The sequence below is a fragment of the Octopus bimaculoides genome, chromosome 14 (assembly GCF_046866305.1).
Source record: "Octopus bimaculoides isolate indiv1 chromosome 14, ASM4686630v1, whole genome shotgun sequence".
NCBI classification, from domain to species: domain Eukaryota; kingdom Metazoa; phylum Mollusca; class Cephalopoda; order Octopoda; family Octopodidae; genus Octopus; species Octopus bimaculoides.
The window spans coordinates 21,255,460-21,277,587 of NC_142941.1; the positions used below are offsets into that span (position 1 = coordinate 21,255,460).

General features: G+C 36.4%; 1 protein-coding gene across 5 annotated transcripts in view; it reads left to right on the forward strand.

The window, feature by feature from the left end:
• LOC106876125 (uncharacterized) overlaps positions 1–22,128 on the forward strand; it is a 383,532-nt gene that overhangs the window by 175,533 nt on the left and 185,871 nt on the right. For all 5 annotated transcript variants that reach the window (XM_089362492.1, XM_089362494.1, XM_089362495.1 and 2 more), the window contains one exon: positions 1,239–1,294. In XM_089362492.1, coding sequence (XP_089218618.1) covers positions 1,239–1,294 — 56 coding nt within the window. The remainder of the gene's footprint in view (positions 1–1,238; positions 1,295–22,128) is intronic.

The following is a 22,128-nucleotide window of genomic DNA, read 5'->3' on the forward strand; positions in this document are numbered from 1 at the left end:
AATCACTGAAAATATCATTGCCATCAAATTAATTATATTAAAATAGAGGAAAGGGATCTTTTCTGTTTGGCTGCCAATTTGCAATCTCTTCAATTTCTGTTTGAATTGATTTCCTATTCGGTATAATGATATAGTTTTATGTGTTAATCAATGCCTTGAAATTCATTTTTACGATAAATCAATAAATAAATAGTTAATAGTTTTTAAAGTTTGCTAATTTTGGGTAATTTTAGCCAATCATAAGCCACAGGTACATTCATGTGTGTTTCCATAGTAATGAGCCAAGCATGAGAACTCTTTTGTCTGCAAGAAAGCATTTGTTAACAAATATATTCCACTCACTGAGGTGGTGGTGAATTTGCTAAAAATAACAGCTCAACAGGCCTTCAATCACACACCCCCAAATTTTTTGTTTTTGTTTTTGCATAATCATATGAATTCCCATGTGTAGAATACAAATTTTCAAAAAATTTCTGAAAATTCTGGATAATTAAAAAGTTATGAAGGGATGCATAAAGCAGAATTCCACCAGTATTTGATTTGTTTACAAAGAATAAAATGTTTTGAATGACACCACAATATACTATAATACAAACAATGGACTATAAAAACTGTTGTAATTTAATCATCCACAATCTGATGTGATATTTCAGAATAAAAATTCCTTCTTCTGATATCCTTAGGAATTGATGGAGCCGCTGCTATAATCGGTTTTCCAACAGCTTTTCTGTTTACAGTTGATATGTTCTGTCACGCACAAAATGAAAGCTTCCAAATCTTGTTCTCTGACTGGGTAAAAATTATCAAACTTTAAACCTCTATAACTTCTTTTTAAAATTTTTTCTGGAAAAAGTGAAATATCACTTGAGATTCAGCTTGGAAAACTTCATTAATGTACCAAATTTAAAAAATTTTAATAAACTTTGAATTTTTGAAAATTGGCAGCCAAACTGAAAAGATCTGAGGAAAGATCTTTATATGGAAAGAAACTTTGATGCTCTGTGCTACCAATGGGATTTTAACAGAAAGGCGTATATACTCGAAAGTTCTCTGATTTTTTTTTTTTTTTTTTTTTTTTTTTGTAGAACAATTCAAATGGTGTCATTTCTTTATTAACACACATGTATTATGTGGTTTTATTTCTTCTCTGATTTTCATCTTAATTTTTTATATTTTCTTTCTCCCTTATTTCCTCCTTTTACACAGTCTGATAACCATTTTTTATATTTTTATTTCAGTTTTCAATGAATCCACAGCATGGGAGATGTTAGAGAAATTTGGAGAAGAAGGAAATGTAAGTTAAAACAGAAAGGAAAAAACAGATAAACCTTTTCTTTCTTTTTTTCTTTTTGTTTACAGGATATGCTGCTGATATTTCTAGATTTACTAATGATGAAAAAAATTGAGTATATATTAGGGAACTGCTAGTGTATCAAAGTAGGTAGGGGAATGGGACAACTAGTTATGGAGGAGTCAGCTCTTTATCTCTTGCGACCAATTTTCATTTTTGCATAATTTAGTTGACAATTTATTCACCGCACTTTGTATATATATGTGTGTGTCTCTTTGTGTCAGTGTTTGTCCCCCACCATCTCTTGACAACCGATGTTGGTGTGTTTACGTCCCTTTAACTTAGCAGTTCAGCAAAAAAACCGATAGAATAAGTACTAGCCTTACAAAGAATAATTCCAGTACTGCAGTATAGCCGCAGTCAAATTACTGAAACAAGTAAAAAAAAAATAAAAGAATATATATGTACACACACATACATATATATATATGCATATATGTATCATTTAACATCCATGCTGGCATGGGTTGGATAGTTTGACAAGATCTAGTAGATCCAAAGACTACAAAATCCTCCAATGACTACTTTGGCATGGTTTCTACAGCTGTATGCTCTTCATAATGCCAACCACTTTACAGTGTGTACCAGGTGCTTTTCTCATGCCACCAGCACTATTAAAGTCACTTGAGAAACCTACTATTTCTCCACCTGAAAATTTAACTTGAATCTTTTTGGTAGTCTGCCTGATGATAAACCATGTCTCATGGAACCTGTTACCCAGAAAAGGTTACCCATGTCTGGACTAGAGTCCGTTACAATGACTCCAAAAATTGACTAAATCATCTTTTATTGACTCTTGATTGAGGAAATACATAATTTAAATCCAACAAGAGTTGACACTCGAGGAAGAGAAATGAATGTTGCAGGACTCTACTGTTTCTATCAAATCATCACTTTTTTTCACTATCAATAATAATAATGATAATCCTTTCTACTATTGGCACAAGGCCTGAAATTTTGAGGGATGGGATTAGTCAATAACATTGACCCCCAGTGCTCAACTGGTATTTATTTTGTTGATCCAAAAAGGATGAAAGACAAAGTTGACCTTGAACTCTGAACTCAGAACATAAAGAGCCAGAAGAAATGCCACCAAGCATTTTGCCCAATGTGCTAACAATTCTGCCAGCTCACTGCCTTTATTATAATAATAGTAGTAACTGGTGGTGGTGGTAAAAATAGTAATAATTATAATAATAGTAATAATAATAATAATAATTTTTTCTACTATAAGTACAAGGCCAGCAATTTGGTGGGAGAGTGCCCTATATTATAATGATAATAATAATAATAATTGTTTCTACTATAAGTTCAAGGCCTTAAATTTAGGGGCAGGGGATAGTCGATTACATTAACCCCAGTGCTCAACTGGGGTTAATTTTATCAACCCAGAAAGGATGAGTGGTAAAGTCAACCCCAGTGGAATTTGAACTTAAGACGTGCAGACAGAAGAAATACTGCTAAGTATTTCACCTGGCATCCTAACAATTCTGCCAGCTCGCTGCCTTAATAATAATAATAACAACAACAACGTTGACAACAGTTATAATAATTTCTTCTTACTTGAGCATGAGGCCACGTGTTTGTTTACGTACCTAAAAGTCGGTTTAACAAAAGCAGTAAAATATGCCTGAAGCATTTATTAAGTTGTTCTTTTGTTCAACACCATGTTTTCCTTTTCATAGAAGTGATGGGGATGGATGGATAAATAGATAGGCACAGATTTTATATTGTTAGTTAGGTAGTTGCCCATAGCAAAAAAAAAAAATCAACTTAACTGCTATTATAATTTGTTATTCTAGTAGAAATAATCTCTTCTATTAACAAAAAGCTAATTTTTATGTTACTTTAGCTTATGCTTTTATAATTTTCATTCTTTTTAATTTGTGTTTATTCATTCATAAAACTACTTTTTTGAAGTCACCATGTATTTTTTATATTCATTTATACTTTCATCCCATTTTTAAACAATAATTCTTACACCTGTAGGCTTTTATTTTATCTTAAATCAACTCTTGTTATAGTGAAGCACCACAAGTTAATAAGAATCAAGAAAAGAAACAATTTCAAGTTGGCTGTTACATTGCAACTTCAAGAAATAACTTAATGTGATGTGACACGCACACACTCATTAAAAAAAAAAGAAACAAAATATATCAGAGTAATAACAAGGATAATAATGAAAATTTCTTGCATAAGGTGCAGGTGTGGCTGTGTGGCAAGAAGCTTACTTCCCAACCACATTGTTCTGGGTTCATTCCCACTGTGTGGCATCTTAGGCAAGTGTCTTCTAGTATAGCCTTGGGCCAACCAAAGCCTTGTGAGTGGATTTGGTAGACGGAAACTGAAAGAAGCCTGTCATATGTGTGTGTGTGTGTTTGTTATCAACCACTGCTTGGTGGTGTGTTTACATCCCCATAACTAAGCAGTTCGGCACAAGAAGCTGACAGAATAAGTGCTAGGCTTAACAAAAAAATAAGTACAGGGATTGATTCATTCAGCTAAAAAAATTCTTCAGTCATTAGACTGCATGGCTACCACCATTCTTCCAGTCCTTCCAAGCTTGTTTCTTAATGGTCCTGTCAACAACATTGTCCCACCACCACGTTACCTTGGGTCAAGTGGGGACTTTGCACCACCAACAGATCTGGTCAGTGACCCTCAGCAGTTTGTCCCGTAGAAACCTCCAGTTGTCTTCCACATCATGTGATGCTATATCCCCCTCTATTTCATCAAAAGCTTCAAGTAATATATCTCTAAATCTCTGTCCATTCGCAGGATCTTTAAGCTTCCAGACCCTTCTCCTCCATACTGGTCATCTTTTGGGCATCCGTTTAGCCTTGATCCTGAAGTTGCTAACTACTAGTCTATGTTGTGGGGTACATTCTTTGCCTGGGAAGGTTTTGGCATTTATAAACGGCCATCTTTCCCTTTTTCTGGTGAGGATGTAGTCAATTTGACTAGTGTGTCTACCAGATCGGTAGGTGACTAGCTGACTGGCAAGTTTCCTGAAGTTAGTATTGCATTGCAGAACTCCAGCAGCCTGGTTCCCTCCTCATTGCGAGAACCAAAACCATAGCCTCCATGTATGCCATGGAAGCCCCCTGCATGTTGTCGAACATGTCCATTGAAGTCACCAGCCACAAAGAGAAGATCCCTGTCATTCGTCAACGAGGTAGTCAGTAAGAGGGTGTCATAAAATTGGTCTTTCTGTCCATCAGGTAGCCCCGGCTGAGAGGCATTGGCTGAGATAATGGTTGCTAACCCATGACGTAGCATTAATCTAATCTTAAGTATTCTATTGCAGACTGACTACCTCTATTACCTTATCAACCCATTTCTCCGCAAGAAGTATGCCCACTTAGAATGAAGTAGCGGAATCCAAGTGAGCTAGTTTATGTAGGGTGGGGTGGTGGAGGAGGGGGAAGTGTTGGAGAAGCAAGTGGTTATCGAGACACAGAGAGAGAGGACCAGAGTTAGGCTGGTCAAGGATGGAACACGAGAGAGAAAAATATTCTAGGCAAAAGAGCCCAAGGAATTGGTAGACAGTAAAAAAGTAAAACAATAAGATAATAGCAAACAAGAAACAGTGGGGCATAAAAAAGTGATATCAACAGTAACAATAAAGATACATTAGTAGATAACAGTAATTAAACCCACTCTCCTGAGTCACATGTCTCTCATTGTCATTTACTACAATCACCTTTATCCTATCTCTCCTTAGGTTCTCATGAAACTTCCCTCTCTATCTTTCATTTCTTTACATATCTTCTGGCTCGTTACATTCTGAATTCAAACTCTATCAAGGTCTATTTTGCTTTTCATCCCTTTGGGATTGCTAAAATAATTGTAATGCTGAAAAACTAGTACATTTCAGGCATGACTATCCCAACTTGTTTTTCCGGTATAGTGTCTCTTGGACTACATTATTGTATCCTCAATAAGGTAAAATTATTAGTGGCCGAGACTTCTGGTGATTTGTTGTGCTTGAGAAGATGTGTCAAGCTAAGTGTAATGGTGGTCAAGACCAGTGCCAGTGACACAAAAAAGACACACAATACACTCTGTAGACACACAATACACTCTGTAGGAAACTAAGCCAAAACAAACTGACACATCTCCCACACCATCTCTCTCTCTCTCTCTTTGTCTGTCTATCTATTTATCTATCTCTCTAAGTCTCTCTTTTCTTTTCCAACTGGAGTATCTTTGTATTACTTCTACAGCCAGACTCCTCTCTCTATTCCCCTATAATTCTTTTTAGCCTTTCATCATCTGCCACAAAGCCACCTCCCTCAGTACTAGTCCCCTTCCTAGTTGAGGGGTCTTTGTCTTGCAAGTTATTTGGTACCCCTGGCAGTGCTGGTGCCACATGAAAAGCACCTTGTGCACTCTGTAAAATGGTTGGCATTAAGAAGGGCATCCAGTCATAGAAACCATGCCATAGCAAACAGTAGAGCTTGTTGCAGTCCTCTGGTTTTCCAGCTCTTGTCAAACTCTCCAATCCATGCCCGGAAGGAAAATGGGCATTAAATAATAATAATAATAATGACAATGACGTAACTGCAGCTGCAAAATAACAAAAAGATCTTCAAGAGGGTGGTGGAATGCATCCATATAGGTGATTCTCAGCACTTTACACAACTCTGGATTGTTCTCAGTTCTTGTCACCAACTTAGAGCCACATACTACGAGCATAATTTCACCACTTGCACCTACCTTTCATGAAATTTACTGGAGAACTACACCTCTCTCACTACACTCAAAATACTTGAAGTTGATAAAGGTTTGGTCTTGCAACTGCATATTTTTACATTCATTTGGAATATTTTGTCTTCAAGTTTGTCACTGATAGATGTTTATATAAACTCAGTGTGTTTGTAGATTCTAAAGGACATAGAAAGGAAACCCTAAAGTGACTACCTGGTTGATACTTTGTTGTTCTGCTTACACCAAGTGCTCACTTTTAATTCCTGTCCTCTTATTGCACTTTATTTAAATATAAAATGCATTCTTTGTTCAGTCTGACATGAATCTCAATACTTCAGTTTATGACTAATGTTTCCTTGGAAGAGGTAAATATCCCAATTTAGCCCTTTTGATACCAGCCTGCTTGACACAACCTCTGGTTCTATGTTACAAAATTCTTGTTTTAAAGAGACCTAAATCAAAACCATCCATCAAAATTTCATGTTAATTTATGTTCCAAACACCAGCTTAATGACGATAGTATTTTACTAAATTCTTCATAATTTTTAAAATTAATTGAAACAGTGGAAGTACATTTCATTAGAAATATAGTAACAAAAGTATTAACAATTCTTCTACCTTAAAACCTTTCAAAATCTTGACTATTTAGCCACTTCTTGTCCTCTTATTGCTAAGTTTTGCTGCACAAATTTTTATTATTCTGAATCAATATATTTGTAGATTTAAAAACTATAGTCATAATAAAGAAGAATTAGCTGCTACTGGTGGTGGTGGTTTTTAGCTCAAGTGCAACAAAGAAACAAGCTTAACAATACAGTGCAACAGCACACAAACCATGGGACATGTATATATGTCCACAGGAAAAGATAATAGAAATGTATGATACATACATGGAATGTTATATATTCATAAATGAATAATAAATATATTAATATATAATTTTAAAAATAAATGCAAATTATGATAAGATATGATGATAAAAAAAAGTTCTAAACTTGTGTTTTTGATGAATGGAAATAGAGAAGACAGTTGTATAAATCTGACAGAGATCAAGAAGTCTATGAAATTGAATTTATCAGAATTTTTTTTTTTTTTAATAATTAATAAATGATAATGTCTCTCAGTCTACATTACTCAATGTGTCCTTGGGTAATGTAGACTGAGTAGGATGTGATTTAAGGGAGATTCGGCTGATATTTTTAGCAGGATGTGTGACTGCAAAGAAATTCCTTTATGTGTGTGTGTGTGTGTAAAAGAGAGAGAGAGTGGGGAGAGTTTGTCTCCTGTTAAAGAAGCCAAACAACTTGCTCTAATTTTGCACCAATGTTTCCAACATTTTATCTCATTCTAGTGTCTTCACTACCTCAACAATCAGATTCTATACCCTTGTTCCAGCTGCCTTATTTCTTATCTTTACCCCCTCCCAACTTATCTCCACTCATCTCTTTTTCTATCCGCCCCAAGGACTTATTTTCACACATCCTTCTCTCCATAAGCTTTATTTCATCTTTTGCCATTTATCACTTTCACTACTTTCTCCTCTTCCTTCTCTTTCATTCTCATCCTCCTCCTACATCATCTAATTATGTTGCTGCTCTCTTACAGTATGTCCTCTCTTTCTGTTATCTTCTCATGTTGAAATTCAAGCTTTTTTCTCCAATCCACTGTTTATTGTCTGGATTATCTTGAACAGATGTCAAAAAACTGCTACCATCCATAATATCCAGACCATCACCACCATCACCATTTCAAAAATTTAAATTCAACCAAATCCCTTCCTCTGAAATAGTTACATAGTTCACACATACACATACATGAGCATACATGCATGTACGCATGCACAAGCACACACATCCACACATCCACACACATACATACATCCACACACATACACGCATACATGTGCGTGCACACACACACACACACCTCTATATATACACACATACACACACCTCTATATATACACACATACACACACCTACACACACTCATTCTTTCTTTCTTGTCCAGTAATATTTTATAGACTTTAGAACAGTGGTTCTCAACCCTTTATGATCCCTATTTTACTCCTAAGTAGTCAATGATTTAAAAAATTCTATTATATTTTTATAATTAAAAATTATCAGAAAAAATATATTTAAAAATTGTTAAGTTATTTTGTGTATTATAGAAGTATAACCAATTCATTGCACATAAATTTTAACAGCAAAATTGATGCACCCAAGGGTAGTCCACTACTAGGATCTAAGCAAAACATTCAGACTGTATTTCAAACTGATTTTAAAACAATATTCAAAAAAGAGTGAAACTTTTAGGATTTATGGAGGGGGAAGGGGGTTAAAAAGTGGGGAAAATTTTTTTTCTTTTCAAAATCATATGAATTCCCATGTGTAGAACACTAATTCATAAAAATTTTCTGAAAATTCCAAAAGATAAAAAAGTTATGAGGGGTTATATGAGGTGCTTAATCCAGAATTCTGCTGCAAACATGAATATAGAATACAGAAAAGAAAAGTGAAATGTATTGTGCAAAGTACACAACAATAACCTCCATATTGTGGGTAAAGAGTTAAGCTCTGTCTTTAGTGCATGAGACAGTTGGTTATGTTCCAAAGTACTTTCATTTTTGAGTTTTGACCCTTAAAAAGAATAAATATGTTAACCCTATGATTATAAATTTAGATAGTTACTGATTTATATGTCAATTTATTTAGCATTGCTGTTTTGTTCATACTAGCATAAGTTCATTGTAAGAATGTGTGTGAAGGTTTCATATAACAAGATTATAACCAAATAGCTGAGATACTTTTCCTTGTGTCAACCACCTCAACCATATCGTTGGAGTAGCATCTAGATTTCAAGCTAATTAAACTAGATTATATTTGTATTTTCTTAGTTGTTAGACCAGATAGACAGTGGACTATTTGTGGACATATTTAAGATGAGGACTCACTCATTTTACAGAACTTACTGAGTAGTTTTGATTAGAAATTTCTGTTTTTGATAGAGATAAATGTGTGTGTGTGTGTGTGTGTGTGTGTGTGTGTGTGTGTGTGTGTGTGTGTGTGTGTGCAGCAATTGAAATACCCAAATACATAAGATAATGGATCACTAGTTTTAGAGTTTGGAGTTCAAATCTGCTGCAGGTATTTGCAAATCTTGAGAAAAACACCTAATTCTCTGTCATTTAATTGTTATTGTGAGCACACCTTTCTTCTCCCTGATCAACCTTTATTAAACTGACCTTATGACAAGGTGTAGTGTGAAGGAGGTTTGGCTTTTATTTTTGCTTGTCAAATAACTGTGCCAGAGCTTTTCATTGTCTCATTTAGTTGTTGACAGCAATTCCTTTGGCCAATAGAATTGATCACGTATTGATAAATATTTCTGTTATCAAAAACAAATTGTCCTTTAAGAAATATATGGAATACGAATCCCTTTTTTCAAATTTGTGTTTGCATGTGTGGAGAGAGAGAGAGAGAATGAGAGTGAGAGTGATGATGACAATGTTTCAGTGGATATATTGCTTAACTTCTTAATCTCTTTAGATGGAATTCAAAATATAATAAATCAGTCCCAGTCTTAATTCTTTGACATTTTTTTTCCTTCACATGTACCATTTACTTTCTCTCTGCCTCTGCAATCCTGTAATCTCCTCTCTCTCTCTCCGTAGAGAGAGAGAGAGAGAGAGTGTGTCAAGCCACTTGTATTTCTAAAGGTATCTCAGCAAATTTTTATGGTGTCCTAGAGCAGTTCAAGTGTCAAAGATACTCTCTGAAGTATTTTGGCTTAGCCCATACAAGAATAAAAACCATAAAATAAAAGTTATTTCTCTGATTTAGAACTTGTAGGACACTTGACTTCTTCATACTGGCCCACCTGAAACCATCCCTTGTCATACAGTGATCAAAATTAAAACCTTTCATCAAAATTTCACATTAATTTGTGTTCCAAACACCAGCTTAATGAGGATAAATTCTCCATTGCTTTAAAAACTGAAATGAAAGTATATTTCAACAGAAATATAACAAAAGGGATTAAAGGAAAAATCATTATTGTCAATTGAATTGGCTTTAATATGTTACTGCTTGTTAAGGCAATGAGCTGGCAGAATTGTTAGCATGCTGGGCAAAATGCTTAGTGGCATTTTGTCCATCTTTACGTTCTGAGTTCAAATTCTGTTGAGGTTGACCTTGCCTTTCATCCTTTCAGGGTTAATAAAATAAGTACCGGTTGAGCACTGGGATGAATATAATCAACTTACCCCCTCCCTTGAAATTGTTGACCTTGTGCCAGAATTTGAAATCAATATGTTACTGCTTATTATGTTATGAAATAAATTTTTTAAATAGTGAGAATTCTTTAAATCCATTTAAAGAATACAAAACTTAGGTGGCTCTCACATAGTTTGAACTCAAAACTATGTCTACTACATTTTTATTTGTCCTTCAAGTTATCACTCTTTTACTGGTTTCACTCAGATCCATGATGCAAATTGCAGGACAAAACACAAGTGTAATGAAGCTTTATGGTATTATATGGGTGTGCACACATCCCAGTTATCACTATCTTTGCTGTCGAGGAGATAGATCAAGTGGGAAGGGTGACTCAGAACGACTGTGACCTATTCTCATTTGCAGGAGGCTGCTAGAAATCCTATCTGTTGCAAACCAACTTAAAGCTGACTGCCACAACTTGCTTTCTCTGTCTTTGTCTTCATGAACTCACCCACAACACAATTGACAGTGAAAATAGTTTCCCTCCAACATAGCTAAAGAACCTTATCTATGCCTCTCCCACTTTGATGTTCTGACAAGAACTTGGGGGGGGGGGGCATCCTTCTCAGAGTCACCTAACAGCATGCTCATTTACCATCTCTGTTATTTCTATCCCCATATGTGCATATACAACAAACACATGTATACTAAGAGAAACACCACCCTTTGGGCAGTTTTCTTACAGGTAATGTAATATATCACTTTGTTTTTCTGTATATATTGGATATATTGTTCAATATGTCCATTCCTAATTTAAGATAGTAAAATATTATTTGAAAGATAATTGACAGCTATTTCTAGCTAACTCAGCAACTGTACAAAGACTTGCCCTTATTAACTTGAGCTGTTAGAGCTGCTGAACTATTGGATAAAATACCTTGCAGTATTTGTTCTTACATACTGCTGTCTGAGCTCAAATCCCTCCAAGGTCATTTTGCCTTTCATTCTTTCAGGATTTGATAAAATTGTTATCAATTCAGGGTGGTGGATTGATGGAATTATTAATATATATTCTGGTTCTTTGCCTTCTGATAATAATGCCTACAACACAGGTACCAAGCCATACTGGCCCAAATCAGCAGGCTTCCTTTGAAAAAAAATCAATGGCATGGAGAGGGGAGACTTACATGTACTTCCTCAAAGTATCTTGCCCAGGCCTGTGCAGACATGTGCAGATGCAAGGTCAAACTTGATTGATGACAACCAGGTTATAGTCACCTTCTGTAAATCGTAGTTGGCCATAGATCTATTATAACATTAAAATACTGGACAAAGTGTTTTGCAGTATTTAATTGTTTAATGATTTCAAATTCTTCAGAGCTCAACTTTGCCTTTCATACTTTTATAAAATAAAATAAGCACCAGTCGAGTTAACGGTGTCCAGCTAATTAGCTATATCCCAGCTCCGAAATAAATAAATAAGTAAATAGCTATAATTTGGGTCTTGTGCCCTATTTTAGAAAACATTATTAATTCACTGAGCGCCAAGTTCTCAGTAAGCTCAGTCCCAGACTTCGACACAAAAATTTGTATAAAAACAAATTTGAACCTGCATCATATCATTTTGATTCAGATTGCTAACGCCTTCACAAAAGGTATGATCGTCACAACTTAACATTTCTTTTCGCCTAAGAAAAATTATTTAATGTGTGAGAGAGAAAAGGTGGGGGGGGGGAAGAGAGATTACGAGGGAGTGGGGAGAGAAAGCGAGGGAGCTTTCCTGGGATGTCTTACTTAGCCTCAGGTTATTTCGAAATGATGAGGGTCACAGTGGTAAAAAAACGCTGATGGGTTTAGTGGTTGAATAAGAAACAAAATAGTACCCGTGATTCATTTCCCTGTAAATGACTCATCCATGTCTGTTTATATAAATGCTATTGTTTGTGTGTGAGAGAGAGAGAGAGAAAGATGGAGACAGACAGACAGAAATAGACAGACAGCAGAGACGTATGGCAAGCCTGCGGAAGGGAAAGGCGAGATAGAGATTATATAACATCACTATGGGTACAGAGTAACATTTGTGAGTCATAGCAACAGTTGCTACGCCAGTATTCAGTGGTCTCTTCGCGCTAAACGCTCTCTTTCTTCCTCCTCTTTCTTATTTATTGCCCTTTCTCTTTTCTGCTCTCACCCCTTGTATCTGTATACTGCTTCTTTTCCTCTTTCTCACGTGGTCCCAGTCGCCTTTCATTACTCTCTCTCTCTCTCTCTCCCTCCCTCATAATCAACTGTCAATAATTGACCACACGCACTCACACTGTAAACCTTATATTCGCTATGCCAACAACAGCAACAACACTGATGGATAATCAATAGGAGCCCTGTTTGCTGTGTGGATGGCAGAAATAGTAGTCGAGGACCACAAAACGACAATTATTTAATCATCATTACAATTAATTAATTTTGTATTTTTACGCTTTCATTTTTGACAAGTTTCTTGTGAGTGTTAAACAGTTTTGACTTTTCACTGATAATTTCATGTTCTTTAGTTATAGTTTGCCTATTTCATCCTAAAAACAAATATACCCCTACATATACATTTTATATATTATATACATGTATTTGTTTATTTCAATGTGGAAGCTAATTTGGCAAGTTCGTGAAAGTTTTTTAAAATATTTTTATTCTACATTAACTTCTATAATGCCATTATAGCTTGTTTTAATTTTTATTTTAAATCATTGAAAATTATTTAGATCTTTCTATGGAAAGAATGTACATTCTATGATAAATAAATGAAAAGAATGAAAAAGATGAATTAATTGAAAAATAATTATGGGAGATATGGTTTATAGAAAGAATTTTCTTTGAGGAAACCCATTATAAAGATTTCTTTCGCGTCAGTTGACTTGCATTTAGTTATTTTATTAGTATTGATTTCTTGCAATCTCTTTCGTGATCATATGGGATCGTTTCGATGTATATGAAAGCACCTTTGCTTTAGTGATGCCTCCACATATATATGTATCTAAACACGAAATTACATATCCATATCTAGATGCACACATACACATAATGCAGCTACACATGTATTATTCCATGGAGTAACTTGCCATACAATATAGCTGACAAAAGTTTACGAATTAATTCCTAGAATAAAAGCTCCCAAATGTTTTCGTTCAATATCGAATTAAAAGGTATTGACTGAAAATTCTACTCTGGCAACACGTCATGGATATGCAGCACCACAATGCAATTACACGCCGGACCTACTACATTTGACAGCACCATACCATAAAATTACAACCTCAAGGGAGGACTCGTTGGACAATGAGACAAGATGGTCAACGTTGTAATGTCTTCGATTAGGTTTGCTTAAACAGAATTGGCCTGGGACTAAACAACTGCAAGCCATTAATTATATCTGTGCGGTATATATATATAGGCCACTTGTTTCTTCTCTCGCGGTATTTTGACAGCTTGATAATTCAGTAAACACATGCTAAAAGAAAGAATTTAAAAGTGTTTGTGTGTGCTTACGTGCGTGCGCCCGGTCGTTGGTCTTATTCAGATTTGAATATGGATCGAACTTTGAATCACGCAAAACATCCCATTCAGTTCTTTGTTATCTAAACCATCGTTTATATTTTATTGTTTACATAATCGCGTGTAGATTACTGGTAGAGAATCTTAACTGTTTAGAATTTTGTTTCTTGAAACCTGTAGAAGCATTGTGTAGGGAAATTTTTTTATGGGTATTAACGATCGAAGCTTGTAGATGGAAACAAGGGTTGCGCTTGACACATGATTTTACCTCATTATTAAAAAAAAATTTTGAGGAGTCCCATTTGTGATCGCTAGGTCTGGTAGTCACCAAATTTCCCTTTATTTACATTCTAATGGCAATGTGACCTTATAGATACACAATACTCAAGAAAAGAATGGGGTGGTCATGGTTGGAATGCCTTTGATCATAGATCTGTTCAGTCAATGTTGACCAGTAGTTCTCAGTCCCCGGAATAAAAACACTTTAGGCGCGTTAACCTTAAGTAACAGGCATAATAGGCTAGAAGGAATTTCGTGCTCCCCCTGTGCCTCTGATGTTGACCTTGTGTTAAACAAAGATGATTAAAAAAACTAATAAATAGGGACATAGTTTTTTTCTTTCTTTTGTTTCTCTCAGAATTGTAATTTCCTATGCTTAAAACAATTTTAGAAAATAATATTGGTGTGAGGAACCGAAAATGAAGGGAAAAAAAAAAAAATTTTTATAACTTTTCCCTATTGTAAATAAGTAACAGCAAAGTAGAGTGCTTATTCCTAAACTGTCAAAAAAGGGAAGTGGAAATGTTCATTTTTCTTCAAGGGTTTAGTGACTACTAAATGCCAAAACCTGATTTAGCAACAAAAATTTCCTCTTAAACCACTCTACTTTTCCAATTCCCAAAATAAAGAAATAAGGTGAACAAACAGCTCCTGTAAGTGTTCTGGACTTGAAGAATTCATTACTACTTTACTATGTAGTTAATTTGATCTGTTTTCTTAATGCTATGGGAATAAATCCTGGAGTTCATTTTACATATCCTCAGAAATTTCTCCTCTTGAGCTTCAGTCAATTTTAATATCGTCATCATGATTTAACGTTCGTTTTCCATACTAGCATGGGTTGGACAGTTTGCCTGAAGCTGGCCTGCTGAAGAGCTACCTGGGCTCCTTATCTGTTTTGGCATTGTTTCTATGGCTGAATTCCCTTCCTAACACCAACCACTTTACTGGGTGATTTTACATGGCACCAGCACCCACAAGCTCGCAAGGTTAGGATCACTCAGCTAAAGAGGGATACAGGGGACATGCCTCTATGCAAGGATAACTACATTGTTATATGTTTTATAAAATTCACCCCTCAACATAGACTAGTAGTTAGCGACTTTGGGATCAGGGCTAAATGGATGCCCAGAAGACAACGAGCATGGAGGAGAAGGGTCTGGAAGCTTAAAGATCCTGCAAATGGACAGAGATTTAGAGACATATTACTTGAAGCCAATGTTCTGCACCGTGAGGACTTGAAGTATTTTGTGTTGCAAGACAGTGTGTGAGAGAGAATCGTGATGTCGTAGGAGAGAAATGTGTCTGCATGGACGATGATAAACGAGGCTGCAAAGAGAGAGGTTTGGAGATGCCACTATGAAAGGTTGCTTAATAAAGAGAATGAATGGGAGAAAGAGAGTCTGCCGAATGTCGACCCAACAGAAGGCCCAGCTATCCGAATTGACAGTACATTGTAGATAAAGTAATTAAGAGTATGAAGATAGGGAAAGTCCCCAGTCCATCAGAAATCACCGCAGAGATGCTCAAAATCTGGCGGTGTCGGCTATAGCCTAGTCACCCGTATAATTAACCAGGTGATACATGAAGGAGTCATACCCAATGATTGGTGTAGCAGCACCATAGTCAACTGCTACAAAGGTAAAGGTGATGCTTTAGATACAAATAACTACAGAGGTATCAAATTGTTGGATCAGGTAATGAAAGTCACAGAGAGGGTCATAGCCCAACTAATTAGGTAGAGAGTCAGTTTAGATAAGATGCAGTTTGGGTTCGTGCCAGGGAAAAGCACCACTGGTAAGACATTTCTGGTAAGACAGCTGCAGGAGAAATACCTAGTCAAAGATAAACCTCCGTACCTCGCTTTTGTTGACATGGAGAAAGCCTTTGACAGGGTCCCCCAATCCCTTATCTGGTGGTCAATGAGGAAACTAGGGATAGATGAATGGTTAGTGAGAGCTGTGTGAGCCATGTACAGGGATACTGTCAGTAAGGTGAGGGTTGGCAACGAGTACAGTGAAGAATTCCAGGTAGAGGTAGGGGTCCACCAAGGTTCTGTCCTCAGCCCCCTCCTATTTATCATAGTCCTCCAGGCAATAACAGAGGAATTCAAGATAGGATGCCCCTGGGAGCTCCTCTAAGCTGATGACCTTGCACTAATTGCTGAGTCACTATCAAAACTAGAGAAGTTTCAGGTGTGGAAGCAAGGATTAGAATCAAATTGCCTTAGAGTCAACCTAGCTAAAACCAAAGTCCTAATAAGTAGGAAGGCAGACAAACCACAAACCCCTTCAGGTAGTTGGCCCTGCTCAATCTGTAGAAAAGGCATGGGTAGAAACTCCATAAGATGTACCCAGTGTAAGCTATGGACACATAAGAGGTGCAGCAATATCAAAAGAAGGCAAACGCTCAGGTGCTATAAACACTGAAAATGTGCAGAGAACAGCTTCTGTCACATTCCAGGGAGAAAAACTAAAAGTAATTGATAGCTTCCATTACCTAGGTAACCGAGTCAGTAGCAGGGGAGGGTGCGCTGAAAGTTCAGAGAGCTCCTACCTCTGCTGGTGACAAAAAGCCTCTCGCTCAGAGTAAAAGGTAGACTGTATGACGCATGTGTACGAACAGCCATGCTACATGGCAATGAAACATGGGCCTTGACTGCTGAGGACATGCGTAAGCTTGCAAGGAATGAAGCCAGTATGCTCCGCTGAATGTGTAATGTCAGTGTGCATACCCGACAGAGTGTAAGTACCTTGAGAGAAAAGTTGAACCTAAGAAGCATCAGTTGTGGTGTGCAAGAGAGACGACTGCACTGGTATGGTCATGTGTTGCGAATGGATGAGGATAGCTGTGTGAAAAAGTGTCACACCCTAGTGATTGAGGGAAACTGTGGAAGAGGTAGACCCAGGAAGACCTGGGATGAGGTGGTGAAGCACGACCTTCGAACATTAGGCCTCACCGAGGCAATGACTAGTGACTGAGACCTTTGGAAATATGCTGTGCTTGAGAAGACCCGGCAAGCCAAGTGAGACCATAACCTTTGGCCTATGTCAGGGGTGTAACCAGCCCACTTAGGAGTACCTTTCTTTCATTGGACACTAAACTCTGCTTGTGAAGACCTGCTGAGGCAAGTGAAATCGAAATCAAATTTGATGACAGCACCGCATGACTGGCATCCGTGCTAGTGGAGCGCTAAGAGCACCATCCAAGCATGATCGTTGCCAAGGCTGCTGACTGGCCCCCATGCCGGTGGCACATAAAAGGCACCATTCGAGCGTGATCGTTACCAGTGTTGCCTTACTGGCACTTGTGCCGGTGGTACGTTGAAAACAACATTCGAGTGAGGGTGTTGTCCAGGTGACATGTAAATACAGCATTTGAGTGTGGCCATTGCCAGTACTGCCTGACTGGCCCTCGTGCCAGTGGCACGTAAAAGCACCTGCTACATTCTCGGAGTGGTTGGCGTTAGGAAGGGCATCCAACTGTAGAAACTCTGCCAGATCAGATTGGAGCCTGGTGATGATGATGATTTTTATTTTAGGGTCTGTTTTTGTTGTCCGTTTTTGTCATTAAATGGACTTAGCTTATATGCGTATGCCCTGATACACCATCTTCACCACCATCTCTCTCTTTAGCAAAGCATGCCACTTGTACCTGTCTCTCTATTGTACTTTAACCTCCCATCACCTGACATAAAGCCACCTGCCTCAGTACTACACCCATTGAGTTGGTCTTACCTTAGAAGTTACTTTGTGACCACAATGGTACCTGTGCCATATGAAAATCACCCAGTTCACTCTGTAAAGTGGTTAGCATTGGGAAGGACATTCAGCTGTTGTTACCATATCAGTGCAGACATTGGAGCTTGGTGCAATCTTCTGGATTGCGAGCTCCTATTGAACCATCCAATCCATATTCCATATTGGAAAACGAATGTTTAATGATGAGATTAGTGATGATAATGATTTCAAATTTTGACACAAGGCCAGCAAGTTCGGGGAGAGGATAAGTCGATTACATTGACCCCATTCCTCAGCTTGTACTTATTTTATTGAACCCAAAAGGATGAAAGGCAAACTCGAGCTTGGTGGAATTTGAACTCAGAACATAAAGATGGATGAAATGCTGCTAAGCGTTTTACCCGGCATGTTAATGATTCTGCCACCTTGAGGATAATGATAATGACTTAGCTTTGTCACTGTTTTGAGATCAAATATCACCTAGCATCTTTGCAATTTGCCCATAGGTCAAAACTAAGAAGCAGGATAGTTATAAGTCATATTTAATAGACTTTGTCATTTGTAAAGGGAAAGAAATTATTGTAATGTGTTTTTCATATGTCCATCTCTTTTACTTGTTTCAATCATTTTGACTGTGGCAATGCTGGAGCACCACCTTTTAGTCGAAGAAATCAATCCCTGGACTTATTCAGTTTCCGTCTACCAAATCTAGTCACAAGACTTCGGCCAGCCTGAGGCTATAGAAGAAGACACTTGCCCAAGGTGCCATGCAGCAGGACTAAACCTCGAACCATGTGGTGGGAAGCAAGCTTCTTACCACGCCTGCACCTATCTGTATACATTATATATTTCCTTTGATAAAGAGTTCCTTACAATCTTATATCCCATCATTTGTTACATGCAAGCTCCTGTAACAAACTCCTCACGCTATCTCTAATATCATTGTTGGATAATTAATGTATTCACAGTAGAGTTTCATAGAATCTCACAAGGACTACCAATTTACAGGCAATTATTAAATTAAGTTTGACAGAACTAAGAGATGAATTGATAATCATTGGTATACTACCTGGTAATAATCAAGACTTTGAATCTGACACCAGACACTAAAATGTACTAAGTATTTAGTTTTAGTCCTCTCAGTTCTAAGTTAAATTCCTGTTGTTGACTTTCTCTTTCATCATTACAGGATAAAAAAATGTACCAGTAAAATACTGGGATCTTAGCTAATTATATCCTCATCAACAAAATTTGGCATTTTACCTAGTTATAAGAAAATTATCTTCTTCATTATCATATCCATCTTCTTGAAGCAGTTATTTGGTTATTGATTAGTTTGTTTTTTAATTAGTGAATCTGCTTTCTGTATGATTTTGGTATATCTGGCATTATTGTCTTTTAGGTTTGTTTTTTTTTCCTCTCTTATAAACAGAACACACACACCCATCTTATTGCCCAGGACTTGCTTTTGTTGCCAACTCCTGTTGAGCAGATTTTTTTTTTTTTTGAAATGTTATTGCTAATTTCCCCACTATATTTCAAGATGAACAGCTGAAATTTGGTTGTATCCAGTAATTCTGGTGTTCTTAAACTTGGATGAGAATACAAGAATGTGAGTGTGTGTGTGTGTATACAGGCTGTATATCCATTGAGGACTCTACAAGGTTACTCCTTGGAAACATAAAACCATTAAGGAATCAAAAATAAAGTTAACATACACTATAGACAAAAAATCATTGCCACATGATCAGGCCAACTTGAATAGACTGTACTTTATCAATGAAGTCTTACAGACTAAAACATGTCCAAAGCTGTCACTTGCCTGCAAACAAAGATTTGATATTCCCCTAAACATGTAATTTAGCTGATTAGTTAGAGATTAATTCTTAACTTCTTGAATTGTCTTAATGCTATTAACCATTTCATTTCTGTTCAGAGATTAAAGTAGCATATCTCCATTAGAGGATGTTTTCAAGTGATGCAGTATCTTTTGAATTCACTTGTTACAAAGGTGCAGGCATGGCTGCATGGTAAGAAGTTTACCTGTCAGTCACATGATTTCAGGTTTAAGTCCCACTGTGTGGCACCTTAGGCAAGTGTCTTCTATTGTAACTTGAGCTAATCAACACCTTGTGAGTGGATTTAGTAGATAGAAACTGAAAGAAGCCCATTGTGTGTGTATGTATATGTGTGTGTCTCCCCTTGTCTTGATATTGCATATGTATGGAAATGTATACATATATGTATGGGTGTGAGTATACTTATGTCTGTCTCCTTGTCTTGACATCCCATGATAGTGCCACAGTCATACAAGCAGTGTTGCTTATTTCCAATATTCTAAGAAAACATGTCTAGCCACGGGAAAATTTTACCTTGCTTGGGACACAGGTGAGGGTTGGTGTAAGGAAGGGCATCTGGCAATAGAAAATTTACCTCAATAAACTCTGTCTGACCCATGCAATGGAAAAAAGGACATTAAAATGATGGTGATGTTGTTGTTACTAGTGTGAGAAAAGTCATTGAAGAATAAAGAATAGTGTCATTTGCACAGTAGTAAATATGGTTAGGAGTGCTTCCAAAAACAAACGAAGAATGTGGGTAACATAACTAAGCTTTGAGGCACATTCAGCAATTGATAAAATGTAGGCTAAAGAGAGCACTGCCAACACATGTTGCTTTGCAATAGAATGATCTAACAGCAAACTGTCGATTCAAGAAATGAGAGACAGATGGAACTCACAGGGGGGTTTACTGTGCCAGAAAGTTCTACTAGACACAGTTTTGCCGATATATCATGGACAACATTGCTTTCACTGGAGTTGTTAAGTGCAAATGCCACTGACAGGGGATGTATACTTTACTCAGTATTAATCAAGAGTTTGAAAAATAAGAGTAAAGGTAGAATGCCCTCATAAATCACTAATTAGAAAATTTAAGAACTTTGTAATAAGTAAATGAAAGAAAAAGAAATTAGATAAGTGAATTTTATTTCCTTATAATTCCTCAATTTCAAATTTAAATTATACAGTATCAATGCTATTAATTAGTAATAAAACTAAAGTGAGTACAACAGTGTGTGTTTTAAATGGTTTAAACAACTCTATCACAATTTTGGTTTCAGAACATGATCCTCAAATAAAATCAGCTAGTGTCAGAATTTTAAGAAAAATATTGGCACAGATAAAGAAAACAGTTGTTTCTGTTGTTTAGTCCTGGTCAAGCAAACCTATGATTAACATCATTGAAACTGTGACTATCACGTCTTTATTCAGATATAATGTATCTAACACTACACTGTGTCCCCTTTTAAAGATGGTAGGATGGGAGAGCAATTTGGCTGTTATTTCTAGCATGGTGCTCCCTCACCTTTCTCCATTAAAGAAAACAAGTTTGATCAATTGTAGTAATGCTGTAATTTTAATGTATAATACTGCATTGTTGTAGCTTCATCAGCAACAACATACTCAACTGTGTATGTGGGTTGTGTTTACTTCTTCCTGCTGCTTATTAGTTTTGGCTATGCTTTGACATTGGTTATATAAAAATATTTGCTGTTTTATTGGTTCCAGCAAATTTCAACACCAACAGCTGTTACTGAAATAAACTATGTGCATTAATGTGGATGTATTTCTGCAGTTGTGTATATATTTCATGTTTACATATGTACATGTATGGGTTTGCATACATGCACATTTAGGGGTATATGTTATTTGTTTGAAAACTGAGGATTTTTTTTTTTTATTTGTTGTTTCAATAATTTTTCAGAAGCTCTATTTTCAATGTTTTGGTATTAGCATTTGTTTGAGATTCCAAGCAATGTCATTCTTGTATTTTTTCATTATCTCTAAAAGTTTGGTGGCACATCTATCTTCAGATAGGCATACAATGTATTTTAAAGAGAAATGCGAGATTTGATGTTCTCATTTTCCTTAGAAATGGAATAAGGACTGAATGACCTTGGTTTTGTTAAACAAGACCCTACATTACTCTTCAGCTTTTATAGAAGTTATTAATGCAGTACCAAGAAAATGTAGATTATGATAGTTTTAATGTTTTTACTTGTACCATGTTTCAATCAATATACTCTCTTTGATCATCTCTTTGTGCAGTATAATTTCCTGATAGAGTACAACAGTGGATAAAAACATAGAAATTGTGTGAGATGCTATAACTATTTCTGAATTGAATTCTATTTTAAGGAAATGTTACATACAAAAATATAGTATCAGAAGATAACCAGAGAATACAACTAGGATCCAAAGGGTTGTAAGATCAAATAATAGCA